The 16,038-nt window shown below is 39.5% G+C and overlaps 3 protein-coding genes across 3 annotated transcripts in view; 1 reads left to right on the forward strand and 2 right to left on the reverse strand.

Moving 5' to 3' along the window:
- LOC137638746 (uncharacterized) overlaps positions 1 to 16,038 on the forward strand; it is a 494,402-nt gene that overhangs the window by 303,308 nt on the left and 175,056 nt on the right. The gene's annotated exons all lie outside the window — the stretch shown is intronic.
- On the reverse strand, positions 2,767 to 4,800 carry LOC137634920 (glycine, alanine and asparagine-rich protein-like). Its single transcript, XM_068367482.1, has 3 exons — positions 4,737 to 4,800; positions 3,763 to 3,812; positions 2,767 to 3,498 (listed from the first exon to the last, which is right to left on the reverse strand). The coding sequence occupies exons 1-3, from the start codon at positions 4,798 to 4,800 to the stop codon at positions 2,767 to 2,769; spliced, it is 846 nt and encodes a 281-aa protein (XP_068223583.1).
- LOC137634930 (glycine, alanine and asparagine-rich protein-like) lies at positions 8,673 to 10,360 on the reverse strand. The gene is made up of 3 exons (XM_068367493.1): positions 10,297 to 10,360; positions 9,646 to 9,695; positions 8,673 to 9,392 (listed from the first exon to the last, which is right to left on the reverse strand). The coding sequence occupies exons 1-3, from the start codon at positions 10,358 to 10,360 to the stop codon at positions 8,673 to 8,675; spliced, it is 834 nt and encodes a 277-aa protein (XP_068223594.1).

A 16,038-nucleotide genomic window follows, 5' to 3' on the forward strand; every position in this document is an offset into this window, starting at 1 on the left:
ATTGCCCATTTGAAACTGCCAATTCAATCTTCAACTACGGTACAGATAGGAGTGAAACTCTCCCTCCTATTTGGATCTAGGGCCATTAGCCTATATGCCCCTTGCTAGGCGACTACCAACAGCATATTGGTATATTCTTCGAACTAATGGGTCCCTCAAACCAGAGGAACCACAGTGGGAGGTTTTTCCATACATGGTCTACGCTGAGTAAAATTACCATTCACCAGGATGGCTGCCAACGAGTACTTAACGGTCAGAAACTGTGTCTTATGGAACTTTGAAGCTTGCAGCTAAGCTTGAAAACACCATAACCCTAAGAGTACTGCTCCTCTCCTCCCTCGCACTCTTGCATTATTGGCTTGACTTTACTCTCTATTGGAGTGTATTTTCCCGTTGTAGGTTTAGGGCCTAAACACTGAGGTTTTATTGGTTCTGACAACGCCAGTGTAGAACATCCTACCCTTAACGTTTAATAGATTTCAACCATAGCAATGTAGTTTTCTGATATATTGGCGCGGGAATGTTGAGGCTCCATTACCCCTAGGTTAGGATCTAGATATTTGTTACAGGGAGGTCTTGCCGTGATTATTTTCCACGCTCGTATTTCACTCAAGTTAGGTTCATGTCTGAATATCCTTTTACAATTTACTTGATGTTAGATATGATTAGGTAAAAATTATCCAACTTGTACTGCTAAAGCCAAGCTACAAATGTTGACACTTGCCGATGATCAGCTGCATTGCAACATTACCCATTCCTCCGACTAGTCTTTAATAAATAATCGCTTAAGGTAGAAGATATGGCATCGCTACTTTATAAAAATTAGTCGCGTACATTTGATAACCATTATCAATGAAGATTGATAATCTACTTAATGGAAATATGGTACAGTTTGAATCCATCTTTGCCTACATCATGGTTGATATTGGTTGCAACCATGCCATGATCCTGTGCATGTGAATGCAGATTTGTGGGCTTTAAAAGCAAGAACTACAAATCATATTACTAATGATTCTTCTTAATAGAAGAATTTATTTTATCAAATGTGTGTAATGTAGGAATTACAGCCCTTTCACCTACCCTCCTAAATCCAATATCCAATTCTTTTTAAGTAATTTAGGTCTTGTCAAAATCTAACTTCCTAATAGAAAAATTCATTTTATCAAATGTGTGTTATGTAGGAATTACAGCCCTTTCACCTACCATCCTAAATCCAATATCCAATTCTTTATAAATAATTTAGGTCTTGTCAAAATCTAATATATGATGTAGATTTAGAGCATGGCTAACTGCAGAAAATGTTTTGGAGGCTAATAGAGCAAGGTCCTCTCTGTTCATGTAAGTGTGTTTGTAAAAATCTGCCAGTTTAACCAATGTAACTTTTATTATAGTCCTTATATGGAATTACATGAATAGTTTTTTTCTTCTTGTATTCCTATCCCCTTTATTCTGAATCTATGTTCGTGTGATGACAAAGCTGCTATATGTAAAATGAATGTCCATATTCCTCATTATAGCTCTCATAATTTCTTTTCTAATAGCAAGATGTTGGTTCTCCCATTCTCTTCACACGTTGATCCAATCTCTGTTATTGGCGAAGCGCGAATAAGCAGTTTCCCCCGCTCTATTAAGTGACTTTTTAATAAAAATCCTTTGATAACTTCATTTCATAAAAGTCTGAAAGGGGTGTTTGTTTTCTGTATCAAGGAATTCTTTGTCACTGTATCAAAGAACCCTTGGTTCCATATCTTGTATGCCCTACCTAATGAAATGCTAATTACTTATTACTTAACTGGGTTTGATTGAATAGACATATTACAGATATAAGTTTTTGTCAAGATTATTTTGATAGATGTTGACTGAAACATCAGAGAAAGGAAGTTTGTCTTTATCCTCGAGGTCTGGTGTAGAAGGAATAAAATTATAAATGATTAGAAATTGATCAAAGGAATATCTTTCATTTTGATATAATATGAAAATGTAATCTTTATATCTAAATCAGAAACAAGGATGTAAAGGTATGCTTAACATTTGTATTTTTTATACCAAAGATTTCTAGACATTTTATGGTGTGTTTTTCCAATTAATATTTATTTTGTTGGCAATCTTTCTGGCAAATATTTTTGGGCCATGTATTTTTCATCGGAAAGGATAAACCAAGGCGTTTGAAAATGTTAATTGATATATAGTTTAAACTCTATAGTGCTATTGTAATTTTATGGTTTTGTCACATAACTATTATAATTATTAGTTTTTAAATTGGAAGACGTTTATACTTAATAGGATGGTTATTATCTTATAATATACGTTAATAGTTAGTAGTTTCCCTGGCCATCAAAACTGGCATACACCTAGATCCTTTACAATGTAAGGCTCACCAAATTTTTCCTTTCTGATTGGGTACAGACACCTCAAGATAGAATTCCTTTGATTTTTCTCTTTGGATTAAGGTCATATATACACAAAGTCAGTTCTTAAAATTGTATTTGCATTGATAACTGCTTCATTAACAAATTGGTTTGGTTGATGAGGGTTAAAAAAGGTTTGAAGAATCTTTGCAAAGGAGTAGGTTTGAATAAAAAGGTTTTACTAATGGGCAATTCAAAGACTGGAATTTTCTGAAAAAAAGGTTCAGCATAGATCATAATTAAGATGGATGCTATTGTAGAAAGGCAATCGATTATAAATGTCCATATAAAAGCAATTCCTTTGTTTATATCATGTTAGATTCGGTCTTGTAAAGTTTGTGCGTAGAACTTGTAACCTTTAGTGTCCATAACCACCTCCAGAGTGACCTCCATATCCGCCAGCACTTCCTTTAGCTTTGGCTATTGCTGCGGACGCAGCGGCTGATGCTTGAGCTGCTGCTGCCTGGGCAGACTGGAGTTCTGCCAGAACCAGTGACTGCTTCTGGGAAAGCGCATTTGCTGCCTGTTGAGCCTGCCAGGCCATAGCCTGCTGGGAAGACTGAAGAGACTGGATTGCCTGAAGAGCCTGCACTGCAACTTGAGCAACTGCTTGAGCTTCAGCCTGAGCAGACGCAAGGGCACTTGCAAGTGCCTGAACAAAACTAAATGTAGCTTCAGCAGCCTGTGCTGCTGTGGCAACTTGAGCTGATAAAGATGATTCGGAAAAGGCTGCAGCCTGTGCTCCTTGTACTGCGTTAGTTAACTGAGCAGCCTGAGCTTGTTGTGTAGCTACAGCAGCAGTTGCTGCTTGTGCAGCTGCAGATGCCGCAGCCGCAGCTTGTTTTGCAGCTGATGAAGCAGCAGCCGAGGCAGCTCCCTTAAGTCCTGCAGCAGCTGCAGTGGCTTGTGCAGCAGCTTGGTTTGCAACATCGGCTCCGCTTGGTCCGTGGTGACCTCCACCATATCCTGCCCCAACTATGACGTAGCTTCCGCCGCCACCATAGCCACCACCTCCATCGCCGCCGTGTCCACCACCATAGCCCCCACCACTGCCTCCTCCGTAGCCTCCACCTTGCGATCCTCTTTTGTCCTGAAGTGAATAGATTTTAATTTAGTTTGATATCTGCTTCTTCGATTTTTTTTTAGAAATGTCATCAAAAGATCAAAATATCATCTAGGTAATATATATATATATATATATATATATATATATATATATATATATATATATATATACATATATATATATATATATATATATATATATATATGTATATATATATATATACATATATATATAATGATACTAATCATAATAAAAATAAAAACACGATATTACGAAAGTCTAACTCACCCTCGCTGCTTCGTCAACACCACTTTTCGTCTCTTCGGCCAAGACAAGGCCTAGGGGAAGAGGAATTTACATGACTGATTTATAAGCACAAACATTCTCTTTAAAAGGTCAAGTATTATTATTTATGCTAAAATATTTACTGCCATACATGAAAAATTATCAAAAAGTTCTTTAACAGTATTCATATTGGATGTAGTCTCATATATATAGATACATAGAATATATATATTATCATTCTAATTGCCATTTTATTTCCAGCGTTTGTAACCCTCAGAAAATCAATCTCTTTTTATGGAGGCTGTATTTAAGCGGTTATCATCAACGGGAAATCTGACAAAATGATACACATATTACTCTCGTTGGTATTCTTGTACCTTTGTTGTACAGCTCAGTTCTTGGTGTACTTTGTAAACTCCTGCTGCACACAACTTCCGAAAGGATATTGCTGAATATCTCTTGCATAAAGCTGATTTATTTAGCCCTAGTTGTAACTATACACTATAATTATTATTATTATTATTATTATTATTATTATTATTATTATTATTACTTGCTAAGCTACAACCCTAGTTGGAAAAGCAGGATGCTATAAGCCCAGGGGCTCCAACAGGGAAAATAGCACAGTGAGGAAAGGAAAAAGGGAAAAATAAAATATTTTAAGAGTAACATCGTTAAAATAAATATCTCTTATATAAACTTTATAAACTTTAACAAAACAAGAGGAAGAGAAATTAAATAGAATAGTATGCCCGAGTGTACCCTCAAGCAAGAGAACTCTAACCCAAGACAGTGAGCGTTTTTGGTCTCCTATGGACCCATTGCCTTTGATACCCGACTCCTGAGTACTGTTGGTACATCCATCCTTGCCTAAATTCTTCGTGACTATTAACTTATCAGGCCCCATTCTTATCCATCCCCAATCCAACCCAGCACTCGCTCTCCCAAGGTCTGTTGCAAGTTGAAGAATGCCTTACCTAAGAAGCAGATGAAGGCAGTTATCTTGAGAGGAGTCATGTCGGAGTGATGCTGCTGGTTCATCTGGCGTCACCTTTTATATGATGCTTCTGGAAACTGGTGTGTTGCAACGACCCACTTGCTTCGCTTTCATCTCATTGGGATTTGGGGGAAACAAAACACACGCATCGCTTCCATTCAGAAAGTTGTGAAATCATTCATGATACCTTCGTAATCTTTACTCTCTCTCTCTCTCTCTCTCTCTCTCTCTCTCTCTCTCTCTCTCTCTCTCTCTCTCTCTCTCTCTCTCTCTCTCTCTCTCTCTCAGGGTAAATTTTGCGTTCATAAAAAGATGGTATATATGATTTATTTTCCCCTCTTCAAAGTGTGTATTAAGCTCACTTTTTTCATTGATATTTATTTATTTTTATTTTTTTTTCTCTTCATATGTATCCTGTCCATGATTTGTTTTCGCTAACCATCTCCTTCCTTTCCCAATTCACCCTTCAAAACTGATTTTCTCCCTTCCATACTCGTGACGTCACACAGGTAGTTTTCCACAGCGCTGCCTTTGATGTCTGTTTGAAACGGTTTAGGGTTCCAGTTTCCTTAAGCATCATATTCTAGGATAAATTATTCTCTAATTTTGAATATAAATTATACAATCGAACTTATATCTATTTCATTTACATCTCTCTACCTAATTTGAAGTCTCTGATAGGAAATATAAAAGCACAGTCTTTCGATTTTTCATTTTAAAGATTTAAATGTTTAAAGTCTGCTCATGAATGGCAGAAGGAAAGGACAGTGACATTGCCCTAGCAAGCAGGACAATGCCCTAGAAACTGACCGTATATCTTATGATCAGTGCCCAAACACCCTCTGCACCCATGGTAGGACCAGGTAACGACTGCTGATGACTCAGCAGATTGATCAATAGGCTCCCCCATATCCCCCCCTCCATCCGTAGCTCACAAGGATTGTAAGGTTGCAGACACTAAAGGAACTAACGAGTTTGAGCAGTGCTCGAACCCCAGTCTTGTGGTCACCAGGCAGAGACGTTTCCAATAAGGCCTCAACAACCCTAAAACAATTATTGTATATGCAAGACTGTTAGGTTGTTTTTGGAGGTGCAATCACCTGGAGCCGAAATAATACTCCTTGGATTCCTTACAGACACCCTTCAATACCTCTGCTTATACAGAGAGATTTATCCCCCTCTTTTTTTCATCAGACATGAAACCTCAAGTTTGCTTAGATCTAGATGTCCAACGCATCTTTGCTTTCACGTCTTGATTTTTCGTCAGGTAAACATATTGCCTATTTGAAACTGCCAATTCAATCTTCAACTACGGTACAGATAGGAGTGAAAGTCTCCTTCCTATTTGGATCTAGGGCCATTAGCCTATATGCCCCTTGCTAGGCGACTACCAACAGTATATTCGTATATTCTTCCAACTAAAGGGTCCCTCAAGCCAGAGGAACCACAGTGGGAGGTTTTTCCAAACATGGTCTTCGCTGAGGAAAAGAATTGCCGGTCACCAGGATGGCTGCCAAAGAGTACTTAACGGTCAGAAACTGTCTTATGGAACTTTGAGGCCTGCAGCTAAGCTTGAAAACACCATAGCCCTAACAGTACTGCTCCTCTCCTCCCTCGCACTCTTGCATTATTGGCTTGACTTTACTCTCCATTGGAGTGTATTTTCCCGTTGTAGGTGTAGGGCCTAAACACTGAGGTTTTATTGGTACTGACAACGCCAGTATAGAACATCCCACCCTTAACGTTTACTATATTTCAACCATAGCAATGTAGTTTTCTGATGTATTTGCGCGGGAATGTTGAGGCTGCATTACCCCAGATTAGGATCTAGATATGTTACAGGGAGGTCTTGCCGTGATTATTTCCCACGCTCGTATTTCACTCAAGTTAGGTTCCTATCTTAATATCCTTTTATAATTTACTTGATATTAAATATGATTAGGTAAAACTTATCCAACTTGTATTGCTAAAGCCAAGCTACAAATGTTGACACTTGCCGATGATCAGCTGCATTGCAAATTACCCATTCCTCTGACTAGTCTTTAATAAATAATAATCGCTTAAGGTAGAAGATATGGCATCGCTACTTTATAAAAATTAGTCTCGTACATTTTATAACCATTATCAATGAAGATTGATAATCTGCTTAATGGAAATATAGTGCAGTTTGAATCCATCGTTGCCTACACCATGGTTGATATTGGTTGCAACCATGCCATGATCCTGTGCATGTGAATGCAGATTTGTGAATGCAGATTTGTGGGCTTTAAAAGCAAGACCTAAAAATTATATTACTAATGATTCTTCCTAATAGAAGAATATACTTTATCAAATGTATGTACAGCCCTTTCACCTACCCTCCTAAATCCAATATCCAATTCTTTATAAGTAATTTAGGTCTTGTCAAAATCTAATATATGGTGTAGATTTTCAGTATGGCTAACTGCAGAATAATTTTGGAGGCTAATAGAGCATGGATCTCTCTGTTCATGCAAGTGCATTTATAAAAATCTGCCAGTTTAACCAATGTAACTTTTATTACAGTCCCTACATGGAATTACATGAATAGTCTTTTTCCTCTTGTATTCCTATCCACTTTATTTTAATCTATGTTCATGTAATGACAAAGCTGCTATATGTAAAATTAATGTCCTTGTTCCTCGTTATAGCTCTCATAATTTCTTTTCTAATAGCAAGATGTGAAGAGAATGGGAGAACTAACATGTTGATCCAATCTCTGTTATTGGCTAAGGGAGAATAAGGTGTTTCCCCCGCTCTATTAAGTGACTTTTTAATAAAAATCCTTTGATAACTTCATTTCATAAAAGTCTGAAAGGGGTGTTTATTTTCTGTATCAAGGAATTCTTTGTCACTGTATCAAAGAACCCTTGGTCCCATATCTTGTATGCCCTACCTAATGCATTGCTAATTACTTTTTTACTTAACAGGGTTTAAATGAATAGACATATTACAGATATAAGTTTTTGTCCGGATTTTTATGACAGATGTTGACTGAAACATCTACGAAAGGAAGTTTGTCTTTCTCCTCGATGTCTGGTGTAAATTTAATAGAAGAAATAAAATTATAAATGATTAGCAATTGATCAAAGGAATATCTTTCATTTTGATATAATATGAAAATGTAATCTACATATCTAAATCAGAAACAAGGATGTAAAGGAAAGCTTAACATTTGTATTTTTTATACCAAAGATTTCTAGACATTTTATTGTGTTTTTTTCAAATTAATACTTACTTTGTTAGCCATCTTTCTGGCAAATATTTTTGGCCGTGTAAGTTTCATCGGAAAGGATACTCCCAAGGCGTTTGAAAAAGTTAATTTAAACTCTATTGTGCTATTGTAATTTTATGGTTTTGTCACATTGCTATTATAATTATTAATTTTTAAATTGAAAAACGATTATACTTTATATGATGGTTATTATCTTATACGTTAATAGTTAGTAGTTTCCCTGGCCATCAAAACAGGCATACATCTAGATCCTTTATTAAATTTATGTGAGGCTCACCAAATTTTTCCTTTTTGACTGGGTACAGACACCTCAAGATAGAATTCCTATATTTTTTCTTTTTGGATTAAGGTCATATATACACAAGGTCAGTTCTTAAAATTGTATTTGCATTGATAACTGCTTCATTAACAAATTGGTTTGGTTGATGAGGGTTAAAAAAGGTTTGAAGAATCTTTGCAAAGGAGTAGGTTTGAATAAAAAGGTTTTACTAATGGGCAATTCAAAGACTGGAATTTTCTGAAAAAAAGGTTCAGCATAGATCATAATTAAGATGGATGCTATTGTAGAAAGGCAATCGATTATAAATGTCCATAAAAGCAATTCCTTTGTTTATATCATGTTAGATTCGGTCTTGTAAGGTTTGTGCGTAGAACTAGTAACCTTTAGTGTCCATAACCACCTCCAGAGTGACCTCCATAACCGCCAGCACTTCCTTTAGCCTTGGCTATTGCTGTGGACGCAGCGGCTGATGCTTGAGCTGCTGCTGCCTGGGCTGACTGAAGTTCTGCTAGAACCAGTGACTGCTTCTGGGAAAGCGCATTTGCTGCCTGTTGAGCCTGCCAGGCCATGGCCTGCTGGGAAGACTGAAGAGACTGGATCGCTTGAAGAGCCTGCACTGCAACTTGAGCAACTGCTTGAGCTTCAGCCTGAGCAGATGCAAGGGCACTTGCAAGTGCTTGAGCCAGGCTAAATGTAGCTTCAGCAGCCTGTGCTGCTGTGGCAACTTGAGCTGATAAAGAGGATTCGGAAAAGGCAGCGGCCTGTGCTCCTTGTGCAGCATTGGTTATCTGAGCAGCCTGAGCTTGTTGTGTAGCTACAGCAGCAGAGGCTGCTTGAGCAGCTGCAGATGCTACAGCTGCAGCTTGTTTTGAAGCAGATGAAGCAGCAGCCGAGGCAGCTCCCTTAAGTCCTGCAGCAGCTGCAGTGGCTTGTGCAGCAGCTTGGTTTGCAACATCGGCTCCGCTTGGTCCGTGGTGACCTCCACCATATCCTGCCCCAACTATGACGTAGCTTCCGCCGCCACCATAGCCACCACCTCCTCCGCCGCCGTGTCCACCACCATAGCCCCCACCACTGCCTCCTCCGTGGGATCCTCTTTTGTCCTTAATTGAACAGATTTTAATTTAGTTTGATGTCCGCTTCCTCAAATTTTTTTAAGAAATTTCATCAAAAGATCTGTACTCAAGTAGTGTGTGTGTGTATATATATATATATATATATATATATATACATATATATATATATATATATATATATATATATATATATATTACTAATAATAACAATAATAATATTTGTAATGATAATAATAATAACGTCAATAATGATAATAAAAACACGAAAGTTTTAACTCACCCTCGCCGCTTCGTCAACAACCCCTTTCGTCTCCTCGGCCAAGACAAGGCCTGAAGGAAGAGGAAATATTTATTGACATACATGAAATATTATAAATAAGATCTTTATTTGCATTCATATTGGTTGTAGTCTCATCTACATACATTATATATATCCTCAATGAAATTGTCATTTTATTTCAAGCGTTGGTAACCCTCAAAATATCAATTTATAGTTATGGAGGATGTATTTAGGCGGTTAGCATCACCGGGATATCTGACAAAAATAATATACAGATTACTCTCGTAGGTGGTCTTGTATCATTGAGGGTTCAGCTCAGTTCTTGGCCTACCTTGTAAACCACTGCTGCTCCTGCAAACCTCCTTAAAGATATTGATGAATATCTCTTGCACAAAGCTAATTTATTCAGACCTAGATGTAACCACAATAAAGTCATTTCTTCAGCATTATTCATTATTCACTCTTTTAGAGAGCGTTTTAGGTCTCCTATGGACCCATTGCCTTTGATACCCGACTCCTGAGGACTGGTGGTACATCCATCCTTGCCTGAATTCCTTTTGACTATTGACTTATCAGGCCCCATTCTTACCATTTCCATTGCAACCGAGCACTCACTTTTTTAGGAATGTTGCAAGTTGAAGAATGCCTTACCTAAGAAGCAGATGAAGGCAGTTATCTTGAGAGGAGTCATGTCGGAGTGATGCTGCTGGTTCATCTGGCATCGCCTTTTATATGATGCTTCTGGAAGCTGGTGTGTTGCAACGACCCACTTGCATCGCTTTCATCTCATTGGGATTTGGGGGAAACAAAACACATGCATCGCTTCCATTCAGAAAGTTGTGAAATCATTCATGATGTATTCGTATTTTTTACTCTCTCTCTCTCTCTCTCTCTCTCTCTCTCTCTCTCTCTCTCTCTCTCTCTCTCTCTCTCTCTCTCTCTCTCTCTCTCTTTCAGTGTAAATTTTGCGTTCATAAAAAGATGGTATATATGATTTATTTTCCACTCTTCAAAGTGCGTATTAAGGTCACTTTTTTCATTGATCTTTATTTATTTTTATTTATTTTTCTCTTCATATCTATTCTGTCCATGATTTGTTTTCGCTAACCATCTCCTTCCTTTCTTGATTCGCCCTTCAAAACTGATTTTCTCCCTTCCATGCTCGTGACGTCACACAGGTAGTTTTCCAGTCTGTCTTTGATGTCTGTATGAAACGGTTTAGGGTTCCAGTTTCCTTAACCATCATATTCTAGGATGAATTATTCCTTAATTTTTAATATAAATTGTACAATTAAACTTATATATATTTCATTCACATCTTTCTGCTTAATTAGAAGTCTCCCAGGAATTATTAAAGCACAGTCTCTTTCGATTTTTTTATTTTAAAGATTTAAATGTTTAAAGGCCGCTCATGAATGGCAGAAGGAAAGGACAGTGACATTACCCTAGGAAGCAAGACGCTGCCCTAGAAAGTGACCATATATCATATGATCAGTGCCCAAACACCCTCTCCACCCATGCTAGGCCCAATTAATGACTGCTGATGACTCAGCAGGTTGATCAATAGGCTCCCCCATACCACCCCCCCCCCCTTCCCATCCGTTGCTCACAAGGATTTTAAGGTGACAGACACTAAAGGAACTAACGATTTTGAGCGGTATTCGATCCTTAGTCAGGTGATCGCCAGGCAGATACGTTACTAATAAGGCCACAGCAACCCTAAAACAATTATTGTATATGCAGGACTGTTAGGTTGTTTTTGGAGGTGAAGTCACCTGGAGCCGAAAGAATACTCCTTGTATTCCTACGCACACCCTTCAATACCTCTGCTTATACAGAGAGATTTATCCCCCCTTTTTTTATCAGTCATGAAACCTAAAGTTTGCTTAGATCTAGATGTCCAACGCATCTTTGCCTTCACGTCTTAATTTTTCGTCAGGTAAACATATTGCCTATTTGAAGCTGCCAATTTAATCTTCAACTACGGTACAGATAGGAGTGAAACTCTCCTTCTTATTTGGATCTAGGATCATTAGCATATATGCCCCTTGCTAGGCGACTACCAACAGCATATTCGTATATTCTTCGAACTAAAGAGTCCCTCAAACCGGAGGAATCACAGTGGGAGGTTTTACCAACCATGGTCTACGCTGAAGAACATTACCAGTCACCAGGATGGCTGCCAACGAGTACATAACGGTCAGAAACTGTGTCTTATGGGACTTAGAAGCCTGCAGCTAAGCTTGAAAACACCATAGCCTTAACAGTACTGCTCTTCTCCTCCCTCGCACTCTTGCATTATTGGCTTGACTTTACTCTCTATTGGAGTGTATTTTCCCGTTGTAGGTTTAGGGCCTAAACACTGAGGTTTTATTGGTTCTGACAACGTCAGTATAGAACATCCTACCCTTAACGTTTAATAGATTTCAACCATAGCAATGTAGTTTTCTGATATATTGGCGCGGGAATCTTGATGCTCCATTACCCCTAGGTTAGGATCTAGATATTTGTTACAGGAAGGTCTTGCCGTGATTATTTCCCACGCTCGTATTTCACTCAAGCTAGGTTCATGTATGAATATCCTTTTACAATTTACTTGATATTAAATATGATTAGGTAAAAATTATCCAACTTGTATAGCTAAAGTCAAGCTACAAATATTGACTCTTGCCGATGATCGGCTGCATTGCAACATTACCCATTCCTCCTACTAGTCATTAATAAAGAATTGCTTAAGGTAGAAGATATGGCATCGCTACTTTATAAATATTACTCACGTACATTTTATAACCATTATCAATGAAGAGTGATAATCTGCTTAATGGAAATATGGAACAGTTTGAATCCATCGTTGCCTACATCATGGTTGATATTGATGGCAACCATGCCATGATCCTGTGCATGTGAATGCAGATTTGTGGAAGCAGATTTGTGGGCTTTAAAAGCAAGACCTAAAAATCATATTACTAATGATTCTTCCTAATAGAAGAATTTATTTTATCAAATGTGTGTAATGTAGGAATTACAGCCCTTTCACCTACCCTCCTAAATCCAATATCCAATTCTTTATAAATAATTTAGGTCTTGTCAAAATCTAGTATATGGTGTAGATTTAGAGCATGGCTAACTGCAGAAAATTTTTTGGAGGCTAATAGAGCAAGGTCCTCTCTGTTTATGCAAGTGTATTAGTAAAAATCTGCCAGTTTAACCAATGTAACTTTTATTACAGTCCCTACATGGAATTACATGAATAGTCTTTTTCAATATTAAACTTACCCGATGATCATATAGCTGCATCCCTGCTGCCCGACAGAAAAAAACCTACGGGCGGAATACGCCAGCGATCGCTATACAGGTGGGGGTGTACATCAACAGCGCCATCTGTCAAGTAGGTACTCAAGTACTCGATGTCAACAAAGAATCAATTTTCCCTCTGTCGTGCCACTGGCAAGACCTACTAAATACGCCGTCCCTTACTGGATTTGTTTTCACAACGATTTGGTGAAGTACACTATTCCAGTTTTGAGCTTTCGCTATACAGGGGTTTTATCTTCATTTCAAAACTTGAACTCGTTTTGGATAGATTTAATTTTGGTGACGAAGAGAGTATGGACTCTCTTTCACTTTTAAATGGCCGACCCTTCCCTTAGACGGAAGTGTTGGTGACGAAGAGAGTATGGACTCTCTTTCACTTTTAAATGGCCGACCCTTCCCTTAGACGGAAGTGTTGGTGACGAAGAGAGTATGGACTCTCTTTCACTTTTAAATGGCCGACCCTTCCCTTAGCCGGAAGTGTGTTTAGGTTTTTGGTAATTTTGCTTAACAAGTTATAGATCTATTTATTTTATATCTCTCCGCCTTTATAGGCCTCTTCGATTAACTTTCCATTTATTATAAACTTATAAAAAATTTATTTTTATGTTAGTTTATATGCGACCTTTCCTAATAGTAGGCGGTCCTTACTTGGAACAGAAGTTAATTAACATTGAGCCCGTCATATCGTTTTTAACCTTTTAAGAATTTAATACTTTTTTAATTTTAATGTTTTATGAAAGAATTTCTTTGATAGTTTCGTACTGTTTTCAAAGATGAACTAACGTTTAGTTTTTTAGTCTCCGCAGTTGTTGACGTTCAGAACGTTCAACATGCGCTCTATCGTTACGATAGAGAGAGAGTGTTTCACGGTTTCACGTTGCAGTAAGAGTAAACCGATTCTAGCGTTTCGTTCATTCTTTCTTAGCTTAAATGGTTTAAGTTCTAAATAAAGGAACTTTTTATTTGGGAAACCTTTCAGTTTTTTCCTTTAGCAAATAACATGTTTTAACGATATATAATTGGGCTCTTCTCTCAGGTGCTAAGTCAAGAGAGAAGAGAGGAGAGATAGAGACGGAGGGAGAGAGAGGAGAATAAACGTTTCGTTCAAGCGGGTAACGTTGTTCTCGTTTTTTTTTTTTTAACTCTTCTCCCTAGTCGCTGTAGGGGAAGAAGGTAAAACGTTTCTAGAGTTTTATTCTTGTTCCCAGGCTTTATGCGGTGAGAGATTGTAAACGTAGTTTATTTGATCTAGTGTTTAGTCTCTTTTCCAGCCACTGAATTCGTTTTTTACTCTTCTCCCTAGTCGCTGTAGGGGAAGAAGGTAAAACGTTTCTAGAGTTTTATTCTTGTTCCCAGGCTTTATGCGGTGAGAGATCGTAAACGTAGTTTATTTGATCTAGTGTTTAGTCTCTTGTCCAGCCACTGAATTCTTTATCTTTATTTATGTTTTTCTGTTGCATTGTAAACTGTTTTCGCAATTACTACCTTTTAATGAAGGATAGGATTGCGTGTTTCAGGTAGAAATCAGTTAAAGTTTCGATTTCAGTGAAATAAGTGCAAACAGAAAATCAAAAGTGATAAAGTGATATGCGCAAAGTGTTACAGTGTTGCGTCCGAGGGTTCGTCTGTTCGTGCCAGTTGTTCACCTAGTCCGGGACCTCTTACAAGCTCCCAAGCCCAGGGGAGAAGTAATGTCGAACGACTTATGGGTTCCACAGGCCTTGATCGACGAACAGACGTTTTTCCCTCCGTGGTTTCGGGCGTATCTACACACGTTGCCGACGTGAGATCGCCCCACCCACACAAAGACGAGAGAGCCCATTTATTCCTCGTCTGCGGAAGAGGTTTCTCGTAGAAACCATGGACCAAATCTTGCGGCTTTTAAGTGCAAGTCGGTCCCTTCCGCGCAAGTCCAACGGCCTAGGTGTAGCCACTGGGTCAGTTCGGACTCGCTGCAGTCATCCGACGACTGCACACCTCCCAAGAGAGGCAAGGTGGTACCGCAACAGGCAGTAACTCCGTCTGTTGCCGCACCAGCTGTTTTAGACCCTCAGTCACAACGGACAGTAGCTCCGTTTGTTGCCGTTTTTTGTAGACCCTAAGTGGTCTTTACTGCAGTCTATGCAGACTCAGTTAGCTGCGGTTATGCAGGAGTTTCGTGCGGAGAAGGTTTACACTGCTCTCGTTAGCCTACAACCTACCACGGTTGTGCGCCCAGCTCACGCTGAGGCTGCCTGCTCCCACACTCCGGCTGCGGAGAGCTCCACCTCCGATGCGCAATCGACCCTGCCAGACGCATGTTAACGTTAGCCGACGTGCGGCTCCCTCCGTTAACATGCGTGAGCTACCGCATCAGCAGTGGGAAGGTGGAGTCAAGCTGCCGTGTTTTGACGCGATGCGTTAGTTTCCGCAACCCACGGCAGTCCCCACCACGCACCACCACTCCGCTTTGGTTGTTGCCTGCTCCCACACTCCGTCTGTGGAGAAGGTTGACGATGCACCCGTTTGCCTACAACCGGCCACGGTTGTGCGCCCAGCATGGCTGCCTGCTCCCACACTCTTGTTGTGAGAGCTCCTCCACCCATGCGCAGTCGACCCTGCCAGACGCATGCTGACTCCCACAGACACACGGAGCACTCCGTTGCCGTGCGTGAGCTACCACAAGCTGCCGTGTTTTGACACGGTGTGTCAGCCTCCGCAACCCACTGTGGTTACCGCCACTCGCCCGCAGCAGACTAGTCAGTCAGGAGTTGAGGCTTCCCCACACAGCTTTGGTTGTTGCCAGCTCACAGACTGTCAAGCAGTTACATGACGTTGCCTTCTGGTATGCTACTAATGCACCAGTGCTGTATGTCCTCACGCACCTGTTGTGGTTGACAGTTCAGTTTTTGACAGTTCACAGACTGTCAAGCAGTTACATAACGTTGCCTTCTGGTCTGCTGCTTATGCACCAGTGAGACCCTCACTGAGATAACCTTGCTTTTCTCGGACATGGTTCCTGTAGATGAGAAAGTGCTGTTCTCCCCCCTTCTGATATTCCTTTGAGGACTCTGTCATTTGGAGAGGAGCCTTAAGCTG

The sequence above is a fragment of the Palaemon carinicauda genome, chromosome 3, assembly GCF_036898095.1.
Source record: "Palaemon carinicauda isolate YSFRI2023 chromosome 3, ASM3689809v2, whole genome shotgun sequence".
Taxonomy (NCBI): domain Eukaryota; kingdom Metazoa; phylum Arthropoda; class Malacostraca; order Decapoda; family Palaemonidae; genus Palaemon; species Palaemon carinicauda.

Bases quoted from the DNA above. Each gene is read 5' to 3' on its own strand.
- LOC137634920 (XM_068367482.1), bottom strand. From the start codon at position 4,800: ATGAACCAGCAGCATCACTCCGACATGACTCCTCTCAAGATAACTGCC. The intron at 3,813-4,736 runs GTAAGGCATTCT...CTCTTCCCCTAG, and splicing joins TGCCTTCATCTGCTTCTTAG to GCCTTGTCTTGGCCGAAGAG. The intron at 3,499-3,762 runs GTGAGTTAGACT...TATTCACTTCAG, and splicing joins GTGTTGACGAAGCAGCGAGG to GACAAAAGAGGATCGCAAGG.
- LOC137634930 (XM_068367493.1), bottom strand. From the start codon at position 10,360: ATGAACCAGCAGCATCACTCCGACATGACTCCTCTCAAGATAACTGCC. The intron at 9,696-10,296 runs GTAAGGCATTCT...CTCTTCCTTCAG, and splicing joins TGCCTTCATCTGCTTCTTAG to GCCTTGTCTTGGCCGAGGAG. The intron at 9,393-9,645 runs GTGAGTTAAAAC...TGTTCAATTAAG, and splicing joins TTGTTGACGAAGCGGCGAGG to GACAAAAGAGGATCCCACGG.